The sequence below is a fragment of the Notamacropus eugenii genome, chromosome 1, assembly GCF_028372415.1.
Source record: "Notamacropus eugenii isolate mMacEug1 chromosome 1, mMacEug1.pri_v2, whole genome shotgun sequence".
In the NCBI taxonomy this organism is placed as follows: domain Eukaryota; kingdom Metazoa; phylum Chordata; class Mammalia; order Diprotodontia; family Macropodidae; genus Notamacropus; species Notamacropus eugenii.
The window spans coordinates 132269328-132296492 of record NC_092872.1 but is presented as its reverse complement, the minus strand read 5'-3'; the positions used below and the strand labels follow the sequence as shown (position 1 = coordinate 132296492).

Genomic DNA, 27165 nt, shown 5'->3' with positions numbered 1-27165 from the left:
TTAGGGCTGAAAGAGAGCCTAGAGGTCATTGAGTCCAACCCACTTGAACTTTCCTCTTCCAGCTTCTGTTCCCTTAAATCTTTATGGTGATGGGTGAGGGTATAGTACATAAAAGGCTAGGGATGATAGCAGAGGAGAACCAATCCACCTTGGAGGAGAGGAGGTTGACTTCCACAATGCATACAGTTCCCATGCGTGACAACACCAACCCTACAACTTTCTCCAGGAAGAATAAGAGACCCGGGACCAGCAGCCACTTCCAGAAATTAGGCCCATGTAGGATGAGCAGCACCCAGACAAAGATGTAGGAGAGGTGGGTCCAGTAGAATACCTGTTAGAACACACAGAGAGAGATACTGGCTTGGAGGTGGCTTCAAATTCAGCAGGGAACTGTCCTGTACTGCCCTGTGGGGTTGGGGAGGTTTGGGCAGGCAGTGGGACAGTCTCAGCATAGCAATTCAATGCCAATGATTTCTTTTTGCTGACGGGTTTGCCAGAACCAGGACGGTGATGGCCACTTGGGCCATTCATTCACAAGCAGCAATAATTTCAGCAAAGAAGTAGCAATGGAGACAGTGTTCCTTTGACTTGTTACCTAGAGTAGGGTGAGGATCTCCACCATGAACCAGAGGGTTCAAGTCCTGTAGGTGACCCTACCCCATCTGTCCTTTTCAGTAGGGTGGAAACACTTCTTATCTACGTAGTGATAACTGGCTAGAGAAGGGAGTCCTGACCTGGAAATAAACAGAGAGTCCCCCAAAAGACCCTTGCTGTCTTTCCTTGCCTTCTTGGGCTCTGCAATTCTCTTTTGCTTTTACTGTCCACCATAGGTAGAAAGGACCTGACGATAATTTTGAGTGGATGAGGGAGATTGAGAAAATTGAGAATCTATCCAGAGTCAAGCATTTTGACTTGAGCATGAAAATAGTGCTGTACAACGTGGTACATGAAAATTGCATGTAAATAACATGTAAACATAGTCATGAGTCTTTTGTTCACTGGTTTACTACCCTGGGGAAGAGTGAAAGAAAGATAGCCAGAATAAAGGATATGGAATGGGGTGGGGATGGGGGGCAGATAGCCACAGGTATGATCCTGAAAGAGTAGATTCTAGGGGGATGGGAAAGAGAGATAGATATAGAGGGATATCATACCTCAAAGTGCCCACTCCTTCGGACAAAGGAACAGGAACATACAAGCATGATGAAGATGAGAAGTTGCAGAACAATGCCTGTGAGAGAAGCTGTGCCATGGACCCAGCCAATGCCAGGCCGAGTGGTGAGGAGATATTCCCAGAACTGGAAGGGGCTGTCCTCCAATTGAGACAAGCGCACTAGACAAAAAAAAAAATCCCAGAATGGGGAAAACAGACAGATAGGTGACCCCCCAGGCACCTGGGACAATTACAGAGAGTAGAAGTTTATTCTGGAGTCCAGGGGCCAGCAGCCACCAGTATACTCATCAGTCTTCTGATCCACACTGAACTTTCTTCCTCCTACACAGCATTTAGATTCCCAATCATAGAATGCTAATACTGGAAAGGGATGTTGGAGATCTTCTCTAGAATGTGTCTCTCTTCTGTCCCTCATGGTGCCCAACTCAGAACTGGGCACACAGCAGACATATTTGTTGAATTTTTTCTATTAAGAATCATTCAGGTATGTACGTGGTCATCTTCTGCCCTCAACTTGCTTGAGCTCTTAAATCCTACAGTGATAAAATGGAAACCTGAAGAAGATGAGGTCCTCAAGATCACACAATTAATTACTAGCATATATATTGACTTGCCTTAGATATTTAAAAGGACGTCTTGAAAATGTCATTTTGTTTTCCTCTCTGGCCCCCATCCCACCAACGGGTGACACGAGGAGAGACCAACCATACCTGATGCCACTGGAGGGAACCACTGATGTTTTCTTTTCCAAGACAACCCTCACTGTCCCCCTGCCCAGTTCCCACTAGGTACAGGATGCCCACTGCCAATTGGAAACTGACCCCTAAATTCCTACTTGTGTTGGAGAATCTCAGAGCACTCTGGAACTCACTATTCTTTTTTGCAGTGAAACAGCCATTGGCCTCCGAGATCATCTGGACCTTGCTGTCTGCTCTACAACTCGACCTTCCTAAGTTTTACTTGGCTTTCCCATTTTTCATAAACTGAACATAAATACAAGCTTTCCTTTTTGTGTTACCTCCTCCAATTAGAATGTGACCTCCTTGAGACAGTCTCAATTTTATATTTTGCATCTTGAGTGCTCAGTGAAGTGCTTGATGCTTAGTAGGCTCTTAAATATTTTTCCATTTAGTTATATTTAATTTACTACCCCAACATGCACTGTCTTCCCATATTCTAATTGTTCCACATGTATTATCATCATTTCCACAGCTAGAATTTTAACTCTCAAAGCATATGACTGTTGTCTATCTCTCACAATACCTAGAATGGAACTGGACACATCAGAGGCATGTTGGTTGAATGTTGTCCGTTGTTCAGGTTGAGACTGTCTACGTCTACTAACCAGTGCCCTTCATCCTATGATAGCTTCTGCATGAGGCCATGTCTTATCTCTAATACTAATATAATATATATTATATATTATATATATATAATATATAATATAATAACGTGACCTGACTATCCTTTGTTCTTGAAGAAGACCATGACATCAGGGAGGTGATGCCATGACATGCAAGTGGATTGATTTAAGTGAGGGAAGGCTGTTCAAAGTCATTAGCCAAACTCTCTCCTCTTGAGCAATCTGGGTCCAGTGGTGAGATATAGGTCAGGATGACTGGAGATGGCCCAGAATGCAGGTAGGGACCTTGGCCTTTTTAAGCTAAAGTCTTCAACAGGTCTCACTTTGATGGAGGCAATGCCTATTCAGTTATTGAGGCTTAATAAGAATTGAGGCAGAGAGTGTCCTAATTACATAGACAAAAATTAAATAAATTAATTTTTAAAAATTGATAATAATTATGTGACCATGAGCAAACTAAATAACCTCTTGAGCCTCAGTTTCCTTATCCATATGTAACAGTAATATCCAAGAGAAAAAGAACCTCATTTCTCAGGATATGGGAGCCCAGAAATACTCATTGGAGGAGAGTAAGAATTCTATTTCCATAAAGCTGGATGCTGATGGCATGGTTGTTGTTTAGAAAGAGAAAGAGACTTCTTTAAAATAGGACAACCCCAAGGGATGAAGAGTTGACAGTAGCAGAGTGTAGTAGCAACAAGAATTTTGGATGTCCAGCCAGCCACTGAGTGATCTAGGGGGACAGGTGGACAAGAAGAGTAGTCATGCCAAGAGGAAGAAATCCAATCTGAACAGGCAGAGGGCATCTTTGGGGAATTTTCAATCCTCCCACTTTTACTGCAGAGACTTTGTCCAAGCTTCTGCTATCAGAATTGTGTGTTTTTATTGGTCAGTCTTTTTTCTGTCATTTCTGATTCTTCATGACCCATTTGGAGTTTTCTTGGCAAAAATACTGGAATGGTTTGCTATTTCCTTCTCTAGCTCATTTGACGGATGAGGAAACTGAGGTCAATAGGGTTAAGTGACTTGCCCAGCTAGATTTGAACTCAGAAAGTCTTCCTGACTCTAGGTCTCACACTCTATCCACTATGCCACCTAGCTGCCCCTGAACTACTCTGGCAAAAAGGAGGAATGATTACCCCAAATGTGGGTTGTAATCATAGCCTGCTGATTTGCTATTCACTTCTGTTCTGATTTCATGTCCTGTGAAGGACATGGGAACTGTGGCTTCCAGGACTGAATACAATGATCTAGATGATGCGTTTATTTTGTACATAACTATATTGTACATGTTGGCTCTCCATTAGAGTAAGCCACTTTCCAGTAAGGATGGTTTTGTTACTGTTATTTTTCTTTGCCTCTCCAGCATCTAGCCCACTGTCTTCCTCACGGTAGGCACTTAATGAGTCTTCATCGATCAATAACTTGACAGCGTCCAATCCTTACTCAAATCCATATTCCTGTTAAAATGTGCCCACCAAATTCAGTCTCTGCTTGAAGATCATCAGTGAGGACAAATGTATCATTGCCCAGGGCATCCCATTCTACTTTGAAATAGCATTGATTTTTTGGAACTCTTGTCTTGCTTAGCTCTTTACAGGCCCCGTCAGTCTCTTAAGCAGAGCTGGAGGAAAAATATTATATTAAATAATCATGATGCAGGAGGCTGCAACTCTGGCAAGGAAAGATCAGTGGCAATGAGCAACTGTCCTTTCTGCTTTTGAAAATAAGCCTGCAAATAAGCCTTATTATTTTGAAAATAATACTTAATGCCTATGGATGGGGCTAGAAATTAATCTGATTCCAGAAAGCTATTTTGAATTATGCTAAAATACAAAAGTGCCTAAAATTGAGCTAACAAATCCACTGCTAAGCATATGCTCAAAAGAAGTCAAAGACAAGAAGATTCTGTATTACTCCATCATATTCATGATGGCACCTTTTTGTGGTAGCAAAGACTGAGAAACAGAAAAATTGCCTATCAGTGAGGGAATGAATGACCAAACAAATTGTGGTGTGTGAACATAATGGAATATTATTTCACCAAAAGAATTGACAAATATGACACATTCAGAGACACATGAAAAGGCCAATATGAATTGTTACCAAGTAAGGGAAACAGAGCCAGAAAAATACTTCATGTTTTCAAGGGTTCTGAGCCTGAACTCCTTGAGTGGATTTTATGAGCTCTGTGAATTTGGATGAGGGAAAAATTACATAATTTTTTTTCTCCCACTAACCTGCTTCAAGTCTCTTCCCATCCTTCATTCAGCTACCAAAGGGATTTTCCTAAAGTGCAGGTCTGACTATGTGACTCACTAACTCCATAAAACTCTTCCTACCTCTTTCAAGATCAGACACATTCAAAGTTCTTCATAAACTAGCCCCCTCCTATCTTCCCAGTGTTATTATTATACCTTGCTCCCCAACACCTTCTCTTTGATCCAATGGCACTGGTCTCCTGGCCGTTCCATGAACAAGATACTTCATTTCTAGGTTCTTAACATTTTCTCTGGCTATACCCCATGCCTGGAATGCTTTTCCCACTCCCTTACCCCTCCTAGCTTTCTTTAAGTTCCATTTAAAATCTTATCTTCTGTAGGAAGCCTTTCCCAACCCCTCTTAATTCTAGTGCCTTTCCTCTGTTGATTATTTCCAATTCATATTGTATACTGATTGTTTGTACATATCTGTTTGCTTGTCATCTCGCCTGTTAGATTATAAGCTCCTTGACTCTTTTTTAAAAATCCCCAATGCTTAGCACAGAGCCTATCACATAGTAGTCACTTAACAAATATTTCTTGACTGACTGAGGTTTAGCCTTTCATTCAATTATTTAAGAACATTATTTCAAGGAGTCCGTAGACTTCCCCAGACTGCTCTAAGGGCCCACAACACACAAAAAAATCTTAAGATTTAGTGGAATGATATAGTGCAACAGATTTGGAGTCTGAGGACTACCTCTGATACCTCTGTGACTTCAGTCAAGTAATTTAATTTCCCCAGGTCTCAGTTTCCTAACTTGTAAAATAAGGGAATTGATAGTCTCTAAGGTTCTCTTCAGCTCCAAATCTAAGATCTTATTGTCTATGAATATATACAACGGTTGTAACAAAGTAATTGGAAAGAATAAGGAACTGGATAATTGTAATTACCACACAGTACCAGAGAAGAGCTGAGAAAACATGCCATTCTCCTTTCTTTGCAAAAGATACTACAGGTGTGGACATCGTAAAAATTGTGAGTCTTGGCTAATGAGTTGGTTAGTTTTGCTGAAATGCTTTTTTTCCCTCTCTTCTTTTTTAATTCTTTATTACAAGAAGAAGCTCATTATCTCACAGAGATATTTAGAGAGGAAGGTAGTATAAAAACAAAACATATGAATAAAATAAGGTTAAAAGGAAATTGTAGGTCAAAAAAAGGAATGAAAAACATAAACAAACTAACTTTCATCTGCAGGATCATTTGGCCAACAGGATGTGTGGCCATTGGCCTTTTGCATGACATCTATTGCAATGTTTAGTGTTGGCTTAAGAATTACGGGAATATCCCTATAAATTGGGGGAGGCAGAGCCCAGGCCCACTCTCCCTCCAGCACAGCCCAGAGCTCATGTCCCTGCATATCAATACAATGAAAATAGATTTTTAAAATATGATTGCTTTTATTGGAACCTCAATATAGTGACCAGCAACAGAACAGACTTTCTAAGTAATACAGTCCTTCACACTGATGATTAGTTTATTGGAAATCTATATCCTAGATGTGATTATACATAGCTCATGTCATTAAAGCTGGAGGAAGCAAGTGAAACCTGAAGAAATGGTTGACAAATCCTCTTGATAAATACCATCAAGTGTGCAGGACACATGTTCTCCATATTTGTCTGTCTAAGATACTTAATGTTCTGTAAATGCTGAGCCAACCTTAATCATGGGCAAAGGATATGCGGTATGACCAAAGGACATACTCCCTCTACATGGATTCCTCTCTTTCCTTAATACCTGAAATATCACCCTTAATCAGAACATTGTAGATCTAGAATTGAAAGAGACTTTAGAGATCATTTAGTCCAATCATTTTTTTTTTGTTTGTTTTTACCAATGAGGATACTGAGGCCCAGGAAGGGTAAGAACTACTAAGTTCAACTAATGCATGGTTGGTAGAATTATGAACTAATCCAATCAGTCTGGAAAACAATTTGGAACAGTGTCCAAATGGCTATTAAATTGTGCATACCCTTTGACCTAGCAATACCATTAATAGTTCTGTATCCCAAAAAGATCAAAGGAAAAGGAAAAAGAGCTATATGTACAAAAATATATAAAGCTACTCTTTTTCTGATGGCAAAGCATTGGAATTTGAGGATATGCTCTTCAACTGTGAATAGTTGAATAAAGTGTGGTATACATATGATTGTGATGGAATACTATTGTGCAATAAGAAATGATGAGCAAGACGGTTTCAGGAAAACCTGGGAAGACTTACATGAACTGATGCAAAGTGAAGTGAGTACAACCAGGAGAACGTTGTACACAGAAAACAGCAATATCGTCTGGGTGATCAACTGCAAAAGACTTAGCTATTCTGATTAAGATAATGATTCAAGACAATCCCAAAGGACTCATGATGAAAAATGCTGTCCACCTCCAGAGAGAGAATTGATGAATTCTGAGTGCAGGTTGAAACAAGCTTTTATTTTAAATTTTTTTAGTATTTTTTAAAATTTATTTTTAGTTTTCAACATTTGCTTTTATAAGATTTTGAATTTCAAGATTTTCCCCTTCCCTTTCCTCCCTCCTCCCCAAGACAGTATGTAATCTGATATAGGCTATACATGTACAATCATATTAAATATATTTCCACATTAGTCATGTTGTGAAAGAAGAATCAGAACAAAAGGGAAAAAACAGTATAAAAAGAAAAGAGAGAGAAAGAAAGAGAAAGAGAGAGAGAGAGAGAGAGAGAGAATAATATGCTTCTATGTACATTCAGACTCCATAGTTCTTTCTCCGGATTGGATAGCATTTTCCATCATGAGTCTTTTGGAATTGTCTTAGATCATTATATTGCTGAACTAAGTCTATCAAAATTGATCCTCACATGATGTGAAGCAAGTTTTTTTTTACTTTCTTAACTTTTCTTTTTGCTTTGTGTGTTTGCAACATGACTAATATGGAAATATTATGGAAATACGGAAGTATGTTTTGCATGACTTATGATGTATAATTAATACCCTATTGCTTGCCTTCTTCAGGCATGGGGGAGGGGAGGGAGGGAAATATTAAAATATTAAAAAATGAAAAAGTATAACTGGGAAGTATTTAATGAAATAAATGATATAAATATATAAATATTGTATATAGTATGTAAATAAGTATTACATATTTATGTGTATTTCAAAAAGAACTGCGCAGTTCAAATAGGTAGTAAGTATATGAGGCTAGATTTGAACCCAGACGCTCTCCCTTCAGAACTAGCAATCTTTTCATTGTACCACTTTACAATTGTAATCTCTAGATTCCTTTTTAAAAAATTTAAATTAAAAAAAATTATTCTGTCCCCTTCCCGATTGCAGGGGAACACATGAAATCATTAGCATTCTGGTGTGAATATATTTACCGGATGGCCTCTTGACGGGGTAGATTTGGACAGTGCAGGGGTACTTGTCACTGGGGAGGAAATTGAGGTTGAAAGCAGGAGTAAGGGCAACCAAAAAAAGGGGAAGAGGGGTAGATGGCATCAAAAACAGACTTAGAATCATAGCATCTCAGATTTGGAAAGGACTTCAGAAACCACCTAGTCTGTCCCATAAATGAACGGGACCCTCCCTACCCCCTTTCAATATCCCTGATTAGTGGTCATCACTTGCTTGCAGACCTCCAGTGATGGAGAATTCATTCTCCTCTGAGAAAGCCCATTTTATTTTGGGTAGCTCTCCACTGTTAAGAAGCTTTTTTTTTTTTTTAATACCTATCCTTAATCTACCTTCCTATTGTATCAACCCACTGCTCCTAGTTCTGCCCCCTGGACCTAACAGAAACATATTAACCCCTCTTCTACATAATAAACCTTCAGATTCTTGAAGACATCTGAAATCCACTCCTCTTTCTTCTCTTCTCTAAGTTAATCACCTTCCTGTTCCTTTAATGAATCTTTGAGTTCTCACAGTTTTATGTCTTTGTCCTCATCAAGTCAGCCTAAGTAGGTGGGCTACCCCTAATGAGATCTCTGCTAGCAATCAGGGATAGCTCTTCCTTCTCAGCCAATGCCACCCCCTACACAAAGGCTATACTATGCTGTCAGGGCATTCTCTCATCTTGTCCAAGAATAATGATAACAGAAATGCACCTCAGCCTCCTCCCTTAGGAGATGGGTTACGGTTCATCACCCACTCTCTTGGTGTAGTGTTTATCCTTTGCTCTTGAAGAGGACCATGACCTCAGAAAGGTGATGCTGTGACATGCAAGTGAATTGGATTTAAGTGAGGAAGGACTGGGCAAAATCACCAGCCTCACTTTCTTCTCAGGAGCCATCTGGGTTCAGTGACCAAATACACATCTGGACCACTGGAGATGGCCCCAGATGCAGTGACAGACCTTAGCCTTTTCAAGCCTTTTAGCAGGTCTCAATTTGACTGAGGCAAGGCCCATTGTACAATTAAGGCTAGGTTAAAAAAAAAAAATGACGCAAAGAATGGCCTTTTTATCATAGTTCAAAAAAAGAAAAATCAACCTGGGAGGGGAAACCCTCAGGATTTCTGGAGGAAATAGAATTTACATTCACTCTGAGTCACTTGGGCCCAAACAATGACCAAGTACATATCTACATACCTTAAGCCAAAATCACTTGGGCTCTCAAGCTAAATCCCACTCCATCATTGTGAGATTTGGCTTTAGGCTAGTACAGAATATCAATAAGGTGATAGGAGAGGATGACTTACTGCTAAGGGAGATGATAAGTAAAAGCCTCATGGAGGAGGTACACTTGAAGGAAAGTAGGGATTCTGAAAAACAAAGAGAGCTCATTCTAGGCGTAAGGGGAAGTCAATGCAAAGGAATGCAGAAAGGAAATCAGATGTTGTATAAAGGGAATATGGATAAGGCCAGTTCAAATGGACCATAAAGTAGATATAATGTGTAATAGGACTGAAAAAGTAGATTTGGAGCAGGTCCTAAGGAATTTTAAATGTCAAAACAGAGCTATCAGAGTTTATAAAGTTTATAAAGTGATGTGGTTAGACTTGCATTTTAAGAGCAGTACAAAGTAAGGGGGGAAGAAGAGGGTCATGATGAGATTCTGAGTGGTCTTGGTTGGGGAGGTGAGTTTTTAGGAGCAAAAACTTACCAAAGTTGACCACATGGGCAGTAGTGTGTATGACTGTAAATCCAACTACCACATAGCCAATAAGCTGGTGGAACTCAATGTTCTGGTCCAATGGGAAAATTCGGGCCAACCACGTAGCCCTTAGCCATGTGAGACAACGCCTCAGCATCAGCACCTAGGAAGACCATGGGGAACGGTAGTGGGGAGCAGAAAAAAGAAGCAGTTTTGGCATCACACCTGTGCGTCTCTCTGATCCATTTGCATTTCTCTCTGGAAATAGCCTTATTGCATCTTTCTAGGATAGCCAGCTTCTGAAAGTACTGTTTTCTTTATCACTTCCATCCCCTGCTCAGGGACTGACATTGAGTCCCCAGAATCTACAAGATAAAACTCAAATGATTGTGCTTGGCATCCAAAATTCCTTAGCTCTTCTTCATCCTATGCAGGTGGTAGGACTTCACTCTACATTCCCAAACATACCACCCCATCTTTCTCCAACATGAGATCTCTATTCTAGCCAAGCTGGTCTCCTCACTGCTGCATGATGACTTGGACCATTGCTCGTCTCCCTTTTTCCTTGGGATGCCTTCCAAAGCTCTTCTCTATCTACCCAAATTTTACTCAGGAGATATATGAATCTTAGCAATTCAGGTTATGAGGCAATTTGCAAATGCACACACCTATTATCATACCTCTAGAGCTGTCAGGAACCCTGGAGGCCACTAGTTCAAACCCCTTCATTTGCAGGTGAGAATACTGATTCCCTGAGACTTTCCCAAAGTCATCCTGGTAGTAAGTAGCAGAGCCAGAAACAGGTCCAAACTTGTTCTGTAACATCTGAGGTCCAGCTTTTCCATAATTACCTTTGATTTCATCTCATCTTCCAAAAAGAAGGCTGTCTTGGCAGAAAGGTGGTAGGCCAGAGGCACAAAATAAGGCTTATTTCTCAGTTGTGGCCAGTGTGTTAATTAGTTTTGTTGACTACTCCTATTTGTTACAAGGGAGATTGTGTGTGTGTGTGTGTGTGTGTGTGTGTGTGTGTGTGCGTGAGTGTGTGTGTTTTGAGGGAGAAAATCCTATGTGGGGTAGGCAGATAGTTGGAACAGCGGATAGAGCACTGGTCCTGGAGTTATGAAGACATCTTCCTGAGGTTTCAGATATTTATTAGCTGTGTGACCCTGGACAGGTCACTCAACGCTATTTGCCTCAGTTTCCTCATCTGTCAAATGAGCTAGAGAAGGAGATAGCAAACCACTTCAGTATCTTTGCCAGGGAAACTCAGAATGAGATCACAAAGAATCAGACATGACTGAAATGGCTTAACAACAACAAATCCTAGAGAGTGGGTAGATACTAGTAGTGATACAAAAAGAAGAAAAAATAGAAAAGCATCAAGGAAACATTTAAGAAATACACAGAAAAGAATAGAAAGAAGTGTAGAAGAGGACATTGATAAGCAGGACAGCAATGGAACTACCAAGTTAAATTTAATATATGCTTTTCAAAAACGGCATATAATACAGAGTCATAGTGTCACATATAGTCCTCTTTTTCTGTACATTGCATAAGGAAATAATGCCTGCTGATGCACAATAGATTCATAAGAATCACAAAGGAAATTTTAAAAAATAAATAAAACAAAGACATACTTGGAAAGAGGAGGTGAAGCTACTGACCAAATTTAACTTAGAATTTTTTGAAAACTTAATTCACTGCCTCTAGTGACCACAGATAATCAAGAATGTAATTTTCTGGGACAATTCCCCATCTTTCCTTAAAGTTCTAACATCCCCACCTCTTCCTCCCTGAGTAAATAACTGTGTACTTCTCCAAAGCAAGGAAAAGACCTCAGCTAAGGCTGCTGAGCAATCCTGGAGTCCTAAGGTTATATCTGAGACCTTCCCCCTTCTTTCCTCTCCATTCCTTCCCATTCAACTACTTTCCCATGATCCCCTGATGGAAAGTCCATCTAGTCCTCACCACAATGAAACTGCAGTTGAAGTTCAGACATTGGCCACCGCCTCTGGCTACCATGATACTGGCTCCTGAGGACTGATACTTCAGGGCTGCCAGGGTAAAGAGCAGGACGTTGAGCCCAATGTAGGCTGCCAGAATGGCTAGCTTCCCACTGTTGTTATGCCAGTATGCTGAGGTCAGGTAGCGGGGCATCCGTGGCCTGTTCTTGGAGGATGGAGGCTTCAGCCAACTGGCTGCACTGTGGAAAGGAGAAGTGGTTTCCATTCACTGGAGAGGGGGCCTAGTAATGGGGAAAAGACTGATAAGTGAGTTTAGGCAATAAGAGAGAGAAAGAAAGGAAACCCTGGTATACCATGAATAGTAATCAAAGTGAATAAATTGCAAAATGGATAATCTATACAATGGATCATCTGCATGGAAGGGAAAAATGAGGAAGAAAGAAAGGAGTAAAGGAAGGAAATGTATAAAATCCTACTACGTGCCAAGAACTTGCAAATCTTATTTCATTTCATCCCCACAACAACCCTGGGAGATAGATGCTATTATTATTTCAATTTTACAGTTGAGCAAACTGAGGCAAATAGAGGTGAAGTGACTTTCCCAGGGTCACACAACCAGTATGGGTCTGAGTTGGAATTTGAACTCTGGTTCTGAGTTCCTGATTACAGTCTCATCACTCTCCACTGTATCTACATAATAGATCATTCACAAATTGGAAGAAATACAAAATGGATGATTTATGAGATCAGTAACTGATGGGACAAAACATGTACAAAGCTTATAAACCCATGAATGAGGTGATCTACCAAATACCAAGGAAGACTTGGGAATATGAGAATAGATGAGATCCAATCCAATGAGAATAGATCATGGTCATCATCATTGTCAGAAAGTCTTAAATTATCAACCTGATTGCATTTGGCCTGATAGTTCAACAACTGTCTAAAGAACAAAGTACCTTCTGTGAAGGAGCTTGGTCAATTAATCAGTAAACATAGATTAAGTGCCTATTATGTGCCAGGCACTGTGGTAAGTGCTTTGCAAATATTATTTCATTTGGTCCTTACAACAATCCTGGGAGGAAGCTGCTATTATTCTTCTGATTTTACAGTTGAGGAAACTGAGGCAAATAGAGGTTCAGATTAGCATCAGATAGTAAGAATTCTGACATCTATGTAGCTCAGTGGCTGCCACTTACACGTGTGCCTTCTAGGGAGTTCTAGACTTGGTTCCAAATAATTGCTGGCCTTCTATAATGACCCTATCAGCTTCCCCTAAGCTTAGCACTTAAACTAGGCTCCTAGATAAGTATCTCCTTCCAATGGCCTTTCCTGATTCAGTTTCGAGGGCAGCACCCCCATCCCTAATCACTATGTAGTTATATTGTATATATCTCATATTTACTTGTTGTGCCCCCACTCAGTAGAGTGTAAGCTCCTTGTGTATCTACATCCCCAGTGCCTAGCCTAGTACTTGGTACATGTGAGTGCCTAATAAGAGATTTTGGATTGATTAATCTAAAATGGACAGAATGACATGTGTAAACACAGTACAATATATACAGAGGGCCCAAGAAAAATGGTAACTCAATAGAAATATAGATGGTGAATGATGCATAAGCATCAAATTCAGGCTGGGGTGAGGATACATGGGGAGGGAGAGTTGGTTCAAATGAATGCATCTGCTCAAAGAAGTCAATAGTACCTGATGGTTAAATTTTCCATGACCTCAGGAAAATTTTCTAGTTCCTCCCGGAGCTCCTCAAAGGTGATAGAGCCATTGTGATCTTTGTCGGCTGATTCAAAAAGGGCCAGGGTGAGGTCGTCCAGCTTCTCTTCTGGTAGCGAGATGGCACTCTCTTTCAGGCAACACTGCAGCACTGTGCGAAGTTCATCCGGATCAATGGATCCACTGCCTGGTGGGGAGAGGAGGAATGGTTATGGGGAGGAGTGATCACTCTTGACTAGACTTGGAGGCAGAAGGGACTGTAAGAGTCCAAGTCCAATGCCATAATCTCACAAATGGGAAAATGGAATTGGCCAGGATCACACAGACAGGGAGTGCCCAGGGTAGTCACTATTTCTGTTTCCTCATGCTTGGAGGTTTCTCACAAAGTAACTTCTCACAGCTTCTTGGATGATGTTCTTCCAAAGAAGAACCACCCTTCTAAGGGAACACAATGTGTACAATGGTACAACGAGAATGCTGACTTATGCCTGGATCCCCCAGGTCTATCATCCTCTTCCTTTTCCCACAGATACCCCACAATACATCTAAGATATAGCTAACAGAACGAGGTGCAGAAAAAGGACATAGTGCAACCCCCTCTGCTCAAAGACATCAAATTAACAACCATTTATTTAATGTCTACTATGTTCAAGGCAGGGAATGATGGATGGAGTCACGGACTTGGAATCAGGAAGGCTCATCTTCATAAGTTCAAATCTAATCTCAGACCCTTACTAGCTGTATGAGGGTAGGCAAATTATTTAACCCTGTTTGTCTCAGTTTCCTCAGCTGTAAAATGAGCTAGGGAAGGAAATAGCAAACCACTCCAGTATCTTTGCCAAGAAAACTCCAAATGAGGTCACAAAGAGTTGGAAACAAGTAGAATGGCCCAACAACAAAATGTTCAAGGTACTATGCTAGGTGCTGAGGACACAGATTTTTTTTAACGGCACTTTGCTCTTAAGTAGTCTACTGGGTGTATGTAGTTTATGTGTGTATAGATGGGTTTAACAAGTATGATAAGTAAGATAGAGTGTAGATAGTGATGAGGTAAAGGCTACCCACTCCCCTCCCCACTCCAGGCTCCCTGAAAATTATACCCAGAGTCATAATTCTGTTAGGCTCTGTTACCTATTCACAGAACACCTCTGAGTCCACTTTTCCATGATTCTCCCAGGCCAAGTCAGTAGGCTTACAATTTCAAACAGAAGGCACTTGATGAAGCATAGTCACAAAGAGGTAGCAGAAATTAGAGGAAAAGGGAACAAGGGTACAAATGGAACATTTATTAAGTGCCTACTATGTGCTAGGCACTGTGTTAAGTGCTTCACAAATATCTCCTTTGACCGTCACAACAATCCTGAGAGGTGGTACTTTTATTATTCACATTTTATGGGTGGGGAAACTAAGGCAGTAGAAATTAAGGTTATCATTAGATAATAAGAATTCTGACTCTTTTCATAGTCCAGTAGCGGCTACCTGCACATGTGCCTTGCAGACAGGGCTAGACTTGGTTCTCATTAATTAATGGCTTCCTATAATGGCCCCATTAGCCTCCCCACTCCACTGAACAAAGCCTCTGGGAAACTGAAAACCCCTGAGTCAACCAGACAGAATAAGATCAGTAGTAGCAGTTCAACAGCCCTTCCCCTGCCATGGGAGAGTTTGATTATCAACTAGCTGCCAATTTCCGGGAATCTCCTCCCCCTCAGGACTCCCCAGGAATCTTCCCTGTCTTCCCCCTCCTAGTCCCTACTAGAACCCCAGTCCCTAGGTTTAGGCTCCTCACTCCTTCCCCATATTGGTTTGGTGAACCCATTTCCACCTGGGGGTCCAGGTGGACCTGACCCATTTTTGACCAGATTGCTTGATTGTTCTGAAGTAGATGAAGTTTATTTGAAGGATCTCTGTCTTCCTGCTGTTAGCTCCCTCTCCTATCCACTTTGATGAACCTTTCTACTAAGTGCCTGGTGGCTACCGAGGGTCCCCCATTTGGAACTCAGGGCTGGTCATGGATAAGCAGAACAGATAACTGTCACTAAGCCTGTCAGTCAATAAGTGTTTATTAAGTTCTTACTATTTGTCAGATGCTGGGAATACAAACAAAAGCGAAAACATGATTTTTGTACACTTTTAGTGGGGAGAGACAACAGGCAAACAGCTACGTACACATAATATAATCTCAAAGGAAAAGCACTAAGGCACAAAAACAGTGCCCCCTACTTCCTCCAAAACTCTCCTGATTTTCCTTTACCAAAAGACAGTTATTCATTCTCCAGAAAAAAAGTGAGCTTACAGCAGAAGCAGCCCGGAAGTCTAGATGGCACAGCAGATATAGAGTTTCTGGCCTGGGGTCAGGAAAACTCATCTTCCTGGGTTCAAATCCAGCCTCAGGCACTTGTTAGCTGTGTGACCCAGGGCAAGTTACTTAACTCTGTTTGCCTCAGTTTCCTCATCTGTAAAATGAGCTGGAGAAGGAAATGGAAAAAACCATTCTACTAACTCCAAATGGGGTTACAAAAAAATCAGACACGACTGAAAATGACAACAAAAAAAGCCTTGGGAGAGAAAAAGACTTCACCCTTCTTGCCTCTCCTCTGAAATTCCTACCATTTTGCTGTGGTCATCAGATTGTACCACTGTGGCGAGCCTCTTACCGTCCACATCATACACCTGGAAGAGGAATTTGAGTTTATCCATCGGACTCCCATGTATGAGTAGACTCAGAGCCCCCAGAAGCTCTTGTAGGGTGATGGTGCCGCTTCCATCAGAGTCAAACAGGGTAAAGAACCTCTCTGCGAAGAAGGACTGTGGGAATCAGAGTGTTAGAGTCTTAGAAGTCATGTGATCATCAACATGAGCGTCTCATGTCAATTAAAGAGGGCATTTACAAAATGTTTTAACATTTGCAAAGTGCTTTATAACTATTATCTCATTTTATTCACACAATGACCCTTGAAGATAGGTGCTGTTATTATCCCAATTTCACTGATGAAGACACTGAAGCAGAAGGTGGTGAAGTGATTTGCCCAGGGTCATATAGCTAGCAAATGTTTGAGACTAAATTTGCACTCTGGACTCCAAGGCCAGTACTCTATCCACTGTACTACCTAACACCTAATCCTCCTAAGTGATGCAAGAATTCCCTAGAACATTGTCCAAATCTGCTTGAATACTTCTATCAATGAATACTTCCCATCAATGGGGAGCAACTTCTCCAGAAGTGGATAAAATTGTTAGAAACTTCTCAGAATAGGCAATTTGCTTCCTTTGTGGCTTCTACTTTTAGGCCTAGTTCTGTCTTCTGGAACTACAGAGAATAAGCTTCATCTCTGTTCCATGTGGTAGCCCTTCAGGAAACAAACTGTGAGGTCCACAATCCGTACCTAGCTAACACTGGTTTTTATTTTCCTCCTTTTCATTGGGGATGCCCACCTTCTATGGGAACATGTTAGAATAAGCAGGGTGGAGATATCCTGCTCACAGCTGGCCAGGCTTTCTGGGATTACATCCATTCAATTCAAATTAATTCAATTCAGATCCCTGTGTGAGAGAATGCTCACTTCCCTAGGAAAAGATTTCAAGGAAAATAAACAATGGGAGCCCCAGAAATACATTTTCAGATCACTGCCTCATATCCTGGGGAATTGAAACTGACTGAGACCCTCACCATTATTTATAATTGAAAATAATTTATTGGACTTAGGGAATTCTGCTTTCACAGGCTTGAACTGATATCTATATCTATAGATATATAGATATCTCTAAACATGTGTATGTATATGAACATATGGATACATGTGTGTATGTGTGCACACATGCCTATATACATACACACATGCATGTGCGTTGTGTATATATACATATATCTACACATATAAGTGTGTATATGTATGTGAATGCATGTATGTACACACACATGCATTATATATACTATATACACTGAAAGTGTATGTGTACATATTCACATACACATATAGTATACACACTGTATATACAGTACACATACAATAAGGGGTTAATCTGTTTAAGATTCAGGATCAGTGGCCATAGGCTAATACGGAGACACGTCTGTTAGTTTAACAGTTGGCCCTGAAAAAATGTACACAGGACACACTTTTGAGTTTAATATGTATTATTAAGATTTTCTCCATGACTCTCACAAGTCTAGCCAGAGGTTTCCAACTTTATTTAGTCTACTGCCCCCTTTTCAAAAAAATACCCAGAATTCCCCTCCAAAACCTACTTTCTTTAATCTTTTAATATGTTTTTCAAAATTTGCTTCATTTCAAACTACTACTGTACCCCTAGATCATTCCAGTGTCTGCCAGTGATTGGTATCACCCACTTTGGGAACCTATGACTTTAGACAATCACGTCCTGATTTGTTTTGCTGATTTTGGAAGAATAAATTTTCATACTGAAATTTTAAGTAGCAGGTTTAGAGTTAGGTCAGCATGTAACCTACACAAAATGACTACCTGAAAAGGCTCCTCCATAATAACAAGTCAAGTCCCTCTAATACCTACTAGTTGTAGCAGCAACTCCATATCAGATAGCATACATGCAAAACCCAGAAAGACTGACTTTTATCACATGATCACTAGCCAAAGATTGACCTTTTCTGCTGGTTCTTTCTGATAATCTGAGAGCCTGGAGAGCGTTAGTATATTAGTGACAGCAATTATACTGCTGTGGAGAGATTGTTTATACATGAGACATTTTTAGGGCCAGCAAGGAACCAGGCCTGATAAAAAATGCACATAGGAAGTACTTAAAGCAATCTGGTTGAAAGGAAGGGAAGGCTGACCAAAAATTTTGAAAAGAACAATTAAAAGAACTTGGAACATAGCCAATCATGCTCTACACGAGGGGTGGGGAACTTGTGGACTTGAGGCCACATGTGACCTTTTAGGTCCAGAACACATCCCCTTAAAGGATTTGTTCTGTAAAGCTTCACCCAAGGATCTAGAAAGCCATACGTGGCTTTCAAGGCTGTAGGTTCCCCACCCCTAATAAGCTATGATGGGTGAACATATCAGGCCAGGATCAAGCTATCCCTGACTCTTCAGGTAAAGCAAGGGGAATATCATTACTACTCCCCCTAATAATAATAATGACTAACATTTATATAGAGCTTTACATAACGCTCTATCATTGCAATCTCCTTTAATCCTCACAAACACCCCGGGGGATACGTGCAACTATTACACCCATTTTACAGTTGAGGAAACTGAAGCAGACAATAGTGAGGTGATTGCCCAGGGTCACGCAGCGAATAAGATAAGTGCTTTATAAGATAAATAAGATAATCCATCTGCCCCAAAAGGGAGCTTTGCATAAAGAAAAAGAATCAACAGATTCTCCTGGATGGGGGCCTCAGCTTTCTTGGAAGCAGTGAACAGATCAGTTCTTAAGACCTTTATTGCTTTTTCTCTGGGTGACATATAAGCTGTATCTTGCATTCATCAATAGGCACTTGCCTCTTTCACTTTCAATGCTGTCTTGAACTCTTGCAAGTCAATTTCCCGATCTTCTCCAGCAATGGCCTCAAACTGGCGTGATACCCACTCCAACCACTTAGCATCTTCGTCAGCATTCATGGCACTGAGAAACCAAAGGGAAATTTCTGGCTTGTCAATGGAAAGTGGGCCAGGAACCTGAGAGAAGTCCCAGTGATCCAAGTACTTTTGCTCCTGCCCCAATTAGGAGCAGGTGTCATTAGACATTTTATAATGAACATTTGTGGACTCAGAACAGGAAGGAAGGAAGGAAGGAAGGAAGGAAGGAAGGAAGGAAGGAAGGAAGGAAGGAAGGAAGGAAGGAAGGAAGGAAGGAAGGAAGGAAGGTGAGGAAAGAGGGAGGGAGGAAAGAAAAGATTCTTTATTAAGCATCTACTATGTCCCAAGCAATGAATTAAGTAAGAAATATGAAATCCAGTTAAAAGCAAATAACTTCTGCTCTGGGAAGACAGCTTGCTTTTTGGTATCAACTACTGATTTTGCGAATTCTCAATGATCTTCTGAAATCTTCATCACTTCCAGACCCATGATACCTATCACCATGCCTTAGTAGATCGCCCTGGACTAGAACTCTTACATACACCTCTTACATACCTCTACAACATATCAGAGACCTCCCCTCAAAGATGAAAGTATTTATAACTCCAGTGTAACAGGACCCTGGTAAAAATGGATCCCAGAATCCAGGGAAAAACTTGGGAAAGCCAACCCTCTGGCACTATAACAAATAAAAATGGAACAAATTATATATAAGATTATCAGTTACAGGAAACCTTTCAAAGAAAATCATTCTATAATGTGAAATGAAAGCATTTCCTGATTAGATTAATGTTCTTTTTTTATTTTAGCAGGAAAGGGACAACTCTAAGTGGAAACAGTGGGGAATAATCTGCAATCTTGGGACTGTAACCTGACATGAATGTTGCTGAAATAAATTAAGGGTCATGGTGATAAAATGAAGAACCTTGTAATGATAAGTACATGTAAAAGAATAATGGTCCCCATGGAATATGTATCCAGCTACATAGTTGTGTGTTTATACACACATATAAATAATGTGTGTATATACATACATTTTACATGCATATACATAAACACATACATATAAAATTATATATACACACATACACATGTATAAATGTGCATGTATACACATATGTATGTGTATGTATCTGTATCTATCTATCTATCTATGAAGATGGCAGTTGGCCTTTTTCCAGACCAGTTCCAATAGAATTACCCTCTCCCACACCCTAAAATGCAATCTCCTTTAGGACAGGGATTTTTAAAAATCATTTATTAAGCCTCCTGTGTGCTTGGAATAAAGGAGATAACAAGTGCTTATTGAATTGAATTGAATTGAAGTCTATTTTCAGCACTGATTGAGGAGAGAGGCTTTAATTCTGTGTTTGAGTGAATAAGGACAATTGATCAGTTACCCCATGTTGGTTAGAATTATCCCTTAAAAAAATCATGCAACAACTTTCACTTTAATCCTATGCTCAACAAAAAGTCTCTTACTCTGTATCTGGTTTCCTAAAAAGATAAAGAAATTTCCCCTCCAGGAAGGTAGCGCTTTTTCCAGAATACCAATGTTAGATCTCAGATCAAGTATTGCCTCTGGGATTAACAAATTGATTAGGAGACTAGCCAAGATGTCAGAGCAGGAGGAAATAGTACAGACCAGCTCCCTCCAAAACCATTCTAACAATAATCTAAAAAGATTTCCAGACTGAGAAGAACATCAAAGAAGAAATTATAATGGGTCTTCTCTATAGTCCAAGATCACAGATTTGACCTACTTGCAAATGACCAAGGGAGAAATTATGGGACCATTTTGGTCTAGGATTACAGACTCATTACCCAGAAGGCTGAGCCAGGCTTACAGCACAGAGATGCCCAGAACTGATCTTGGGGGTGGACCAACAATTCAGGAGGTATCTCCCAAAGGGTTTGGGGTCACAGACTTACTTAGATCCAAAAGAGTTCTTAACTGGCCCAGAAATGCTGATCACTGGAAGAATGACTAATAAAAAGATAAAAATCATGATGAGTTTAGGGATGTCCAAGACACAAACCAAGAAGAGGAAAATTCCAAAATACTCACAAGCAAAGCAAACCCAGTTTTCCCACAAGATCAATTAGAATTACTAGGAAATAACACAAGATTTAAAAATGAGTTAAAAGGTAGTATTATAAATGAAATGAGAATGATAGAAGAAAGGAGAAGAGATTAGAACTATGGGAAGAGATCTGAAAAAGAATTAGCATCTTAGGACAAGAGTTGTAAAACTTTACCCAAGTAATAAACTTAAAAATTAAAATGGATAAAATCAGAATTAATGACAACGTGGAGGGATAAAAGAAATATTAAACAGTGTCTCATGTCAAAAATACATCAAAGAGAGATAATTTAAAAAATCATTCTATTAGCTTAAAGTGACATCTGAAAAAAAGCCTAGAAATCATGAAAGAAAACTGATCACATTTCTTAGAATCAGAGAGCAAAGTTTAGTTCCAAGTATTTAACAGTTATCACCTGAAAGAAATAAAAAATTCCTAGAAACACAATGGCCAAAATCCAAAGGTTGCAGGTCAAAGAAAAAAATACTGCAACTGTCCTAAATAAAAAAAGGTTCTAGGTAGCAAGGAACCATAATCAGGATCACATAAGATTTAGTAGCTACTACTATAAAGAAAGAGAGCATGGAATACAATATTCCAAAAGGCAAAAGATACAGGCTTACTATAAAGAATACAATTAAGAATTATTATCCAGAAAAGCTAAATATAATCTTACAGGGGACAAAAATGGATCTTTAATGAAGTAGAAGATTTCTAAATATCCCAAATGAAAAGACTAGAGTTTAATAAAACTTTGAAATGCAAACATGGGAATAAAGAGAAGCAAAAAAAGATAAATGAAAGTGAGCAATCAGAAAAGACTTTATAATCTGGTGTTTGCATTCTAATTGGGGAATGATGATACAATCATCTCTTAAAAACGGCGATATCAGCAAAAGGCACAGGGGGAATCAAATAAGATGGAGAGCCTTGGAGTAATTCTTTGTTACATTTTGATGATCTTAAAAAAAGAAAGGAAAGAGAAAGGGAAAAAGATACATGAAGGGGGAGAGGGAGAGGACTTATCTCAGATAATCAGGGGTTCAGAGGACTTATCTCAGATAATCAGGGGTTCAGATAAAAGACTATACAATTGAAAAGAGGGTAGAGATAACATGTATCACTTGAACCTCACTGAATGATTCAGAATGAAGTGAGAAGAACCAAGAGGGGGAAAAAATCTACAAAAACAGACTGTAAAAATTCATTGTAAAAATGAATAATTGTGAAAATCTTAAGAATTCTGATTGACACAATAGTCAACCATGCTTTCAGAAGACTATTCATTTGGAATGTTGTCTACCTCCTGATAGAGAGGTGATAGACTAGGTATCCCAGAATGAAACATGCGTGATTGGGCATGGCCAATATGGTATTATATTTTGTTTGATTATATATATTTGTTACAGGAGGATTCTTTTTTTTTCCGGGGGGGGGCGGTAAGAGGTAGAAAGGCCAAATAATGCCTATCAATTTAAAAAACAAATTGACTTTCTAACTTATAAATCCTGAACCATCTGGCAATATAAATGTGTACTAAAAATAGTCATGCTTTTTGACCTAATAATCCCATTATCAGAAATATACCCCAAGAAAGCACTTAAAAAGAAAAAAAAGCTACTAGTAGAAAGAGCTTTTACTCATGTAATGTGGAATGGAGTTGGAAGAAGTCACGCAACCATAGGTTCATTGCAAATTCATGCTATGTTAACTGAGCTGGATCCTCACCAGAACATAGCAGTCCTTTCATTCTTAACTCTCTATCATAGTCCCCACAGAGGCCATTCTAAATCTTCTCTTCTCTCCCCAAGCTTTCCACACCACCCTCTTGAGCTGTGGATATTACTTCTTACTCTAGTGAGAAAATTGAGACATTCAACATGTTTCTTCTTTCCCCCCTCCTGTCTAGATCTCCAAATCCCCCATTCCTTTACTTCCATCTCTGGTTCAAAGGTGACTCTTCTCCTTGATGAAGCCGACCCTTCCATATATTCTCTTGATCCCATCCCCATTTTCTCTGCCAGAATTCTTTCTTCTCTCTCTAATCTTTCCCCATCTATTGCTTCCTTCTCTTTTGCCTATAAACATGTCCAAGTCTTCCTCTCCTGCCCCATCCCACCAACCTTAAATAAACCTTCACTAGGTCCTACTCTCATGTTACTGTTTTTATCATCCTCTCTTTCATAGCCAACTTTCTAGGGAAAGTTTTCTACAATTTTTCCTTATGCTTCCTTTTCTCTAACTCACTTCTTGCTGATTTAATCACTCAACTCTCTGCTGCTCTCTCCAAAAAACTAGTCACTTCTTACTTGCCAAACCAAATAGCTTGACCTTATCCTTTTTGACTTCTCTGTAGCCTTTGACACATTGACAGTCCTCTCCTCATGGATATCTTCTCCTCTCTGGGTTTTCATGACAAAACTCTCTTGTTCCTATTCTTACCTCTCTGATTGCTCCTTTGTTGGATCATTATCCTTATCATGCCTAACTGTGAGTGTCCCCCAAGATTATGTCTTGGGTCCACTTCTTTCTCACTTGGCAACCTTAACATTCCCCATTAGTTTAATTATCATCTCTATACTGATGAGTCCCAGATCTATATTTTTAGCCCCAGTCTTAGGTACTCTTAGCTACCTCTGGGACATATCCCATAAGCATTTCCAATATAGCATGTCCTACCCACTCCCAACCTTTCCCTCTCTGAACTTTCCAATTTCTACTGGAGGCACCATTCTTCCATGAACAGGCAGTTTTAAGAAGAAATAAAAGTTATCAATAGTCACATTAAAAAATGCTCAAAATCACTATTTTATTAGAGAAATGGAAATTAAAACAACTCAAATACTACCTCACACCTATCAGATTTTCTAACATGACAGAAAAGGAAAATGATAAATACTGGAGGGGATGTGGAAAAATTGGGACACGAAAGCACTGTTGGTGGAGTTGCGAACTTGTCCAAGCATTCTGGAAAACAATTTGGAATGATGTCAAAAGGCTATAAAACTATGCATACAGCGATGTCAAAGGGTTATAAAACTATGCATACCCTTTGACTCAGCAATGCCACTAATAGATCTGTGTTCCAAAGATATCAAAGAAAAGGGAAAAGAACTTATTTGTACCAAAACATTTGTAGCAACTCTTTTTGTGGTGACAAAGAATTGAAATTTGAGGATATATCCATCTGTTAAGGAATAGCTGAACAAGTTGTGGTATACGATTGTGATAAAATACTATTATACTATAAGAAATGACAAACAAAATGGTTTCAGAAAAAACTGAAAAGACTGACATGAAGTCATGCAAGTAAAGTCAGCAGAGCCAAGAGAACACTACATTCAGTGACAGCAATTTAGAAGGATGACTAACTGTGAAGGACTTGGTTCCTCTGATTAAGACAATGATCCAAGACCATTCTGAAGTACACGTGACAGAAAATGCCATCCACTCTCCAGAGAGAAAAGTGATGAATTCTGAGTGTACGTTGAAGCATACTTTTAAAACTTTTAAAATTTTTCTTGTGTATGTGTATTTTCTTTTGCAACATCATCAATGTGGAAAAATGTTCTGCATGACTTCATATGTATAATTAGTATGATATTACTTGCCTTCTCAAGAGTGCAGGGAGAGAATTTGAGACTTAAAATTTTAAAAAATAAGTGTGAATTTTTTTACATGTAGTTGGGAAATATTTAATGAAATAAATAAAAATATAAAAATCCTTTCCCAGGAAGTTTTTCCGTTTGGCCAACATTCTTCATAGTACTATATGATTTAGAACTGGGAGTTATCTATAATGACTGTGGGGTCCCAGCATCTTATATCTAGAGCTAGGAGGGATCTTAGAAGTCATCTACTTCAACCACCTTTATTTTACTGACTATGGCCCAGAGAGAGGAATGGCCAGATAACAACTGTTAAAGCTTTGATTTGATTCAAATCCAATGCTCCTTATCAACTAGTCCAACCTCCATTACCTTATGATAAAATTAAGACTCAAAGGGTGGAGGGATTTACTCAAGATTGCACAGGTAAGAGGTAGAGATGAAATTCACTTTCAGGTTTTCTGACAGATAACAGGAGAAAATGAGTAGCCAGAGTTGGCAGGGTCACTCTGGAATCTAGAGACTAGTTCACCAGATAGAGTGCCCAGGAGTCAAAATCCTTATTGTTCCCAGATGCACCCATTTGCATCCCTTCCTCAGATCCTCAGCTGCAAAATAGAGTAAGTGAACCATCTATCTGATATTCTTTAAGGGGTCAAGAAGGTCCTCTGACCCCAAATCTCTCCTTCATTGCTCTCTAGAAATTCTTTATTAACTTCTTCTTATCATAATGGCTGGCATTCTATCAGGTATTCCTTTGAATAATTCCTATGAATCAGCTACACTCTTACAAAATGCCGAAACAATGCAAGTTAAAATCAACAACAACAAACACTAAGAGCATTAAGGTGGCCAAGGGTTTTTTAGTTAAATCACATCTTCCTTCACTGAGAAAATGAGAGTTTTGATGGGCATGGGAAAGTGGAGAAAAGCAATATTGGGTAAGGGAATACAGTGAGATAAGGTAGGTTAGAGGGTCTAGAGTTGGAAGAGACCTCAAAGATGAAGGCCTACTCCCTTATTTGACAAAGAGAAAATGGAGACCAAAGTGATTTGCCCAAAGCCACACAGGGAGCAAGTAACAGCTAGTACTCAAACAAAGTCTTATGACTCCATGTTCTTTCCTGTGGATCTGGGTGGGCTTAGAGTGGTTAGAAGGAATGTGAGGATAGTGTGGGAACCAGAAACCACAAAGGGGAATAGAAGGAGAAGTAGGAAGGTATCCAAGGAAGGGTTTAACAATTTTAAAATTTTTCTGAGGATTAACTCTGGACATACATACGTAAATGCACACACAAACACACACACATTTGGTAAATTTCCTTTTTTCCCATCCCCTAGTTTTCCCCAAATCCCTAGCCTACCTGCATCCCAGAACATGCATCTAACTTACCTTCTGCTCTCCATGGGTTCTGGTTCTGGCTGGCCCGGCTTTGTGCCCATACTCACCTTCTCTCCCTATCTCTGGACTAAGCACTGATGATATTACATGTGTGACTTTGTATGTTTTTACGACAAATAAGGAAGACGTATTGTTTTCCTGCCAACTGACACACCCTCCTTTTCTTTAGAAATGTACTGGCTATGAGGTGATTTGGCTGCTTTCACATTCTGCTTCCAAAGAAGTCCAGTTTGTTGCTTGGGGATGGGGTGGAGATGGAGTTGGAAGAGGACTTTCATCCAGATGGAAGTCATCTGGCCATTTGCCATTTTTCTCCCATCTATTCACTGTTGTCTAAATCCCAGTGAGACAGAGAAAGAGAGGAGGGAGAGACAGAGAGACTGAAAGAAACAGAGACGGAGAGACAGAGAAAGAGATAGAAAAAGACAGAGACAAAGAGAGAGAAAAGACAGAGACAGAGAGAAAGAAAATGAGACAGAAAAAAACAGACAGAGTTCATGTCTAGTTCTCTATAGAAAAACAGAGATCCCTAGCTTCCAAGCAAGCACTCAGGCTAACAACACATCAAAAACTTGATAGGCTTGATTTAGCCAGACAGAAAGTGCAAAACACAGAAGGACATGCAACCAAACCCATGAATTTTCAAGGCAACTCTCCCACACAGACTCACAAAATTAGAGCTGGAAGGATCTTAGAAGTTTTCTGATCCATTGTCCTCCTTTTAAAGATGGAGAAAATCAAAATCAGAGAAAATTAAGTGATTTGCCCAGAGTCATACAGATAGTAAGGAGCAGAGCCAGCATTTGAACTCAGGTACAACAACTACAAGTCTTAAAACTTTTTACACTGACCATGCTGCCTTTCAATGAACCCTGTTTTCCCTGGGACCTATGTGGTCCTCCAGACTTAGAGTATTACTCAAAGGTAGATACTTCTCCAGAAC

General features: G+C 39.7%; 1 protein-coding gene across 2 annotated transcripts in view; it reads right to left on the bottom strand.

The window, feature by feature from the left end:
* Window positions 1–26341, bottom strand: part of NOX5 (NADPH oxidase 5) — a 48618-nt gene extending 22277 nt beyond the window's left edge. For both annotated transcript variants that reach the window (XM_072615183.1, XM_072615190.1), the window contains exons 1-8: window positions 26214–26341; window positions 19050–19173; window positions 16224–16374; window positions 13543–13753; window positions 11842–12076; window positions 9883–10036; window positions 1155–1333; window positions 149–331 (exon numbers count right to left, since the gene is read on the bottom strand). In XM_072615183.1, coding sequence (XP_072471284.1) covers window positions 149–331; window positions 1155–1333; window positions 9883–10036; window positions 11842–12076; window positions 13543–13753; window positions 16224–16374; window positions 19050–19173; window positions 26214–26263 — 1287 coding nt within the window. In that variant the 5' untranslated portion in view covers window positions 26264–26341. The remainder of the gene's footprint in view (window positions 1–148; window positions 332–1154; window positions 1334–9882; window positions 10037–11841; window positions 12077–13542; window positions 13754–16223; window positions 16375–19049; window positions 19174–26213) is intronic.
* Window positions 26342–27165: the final 824 nt, after the last annotated feature.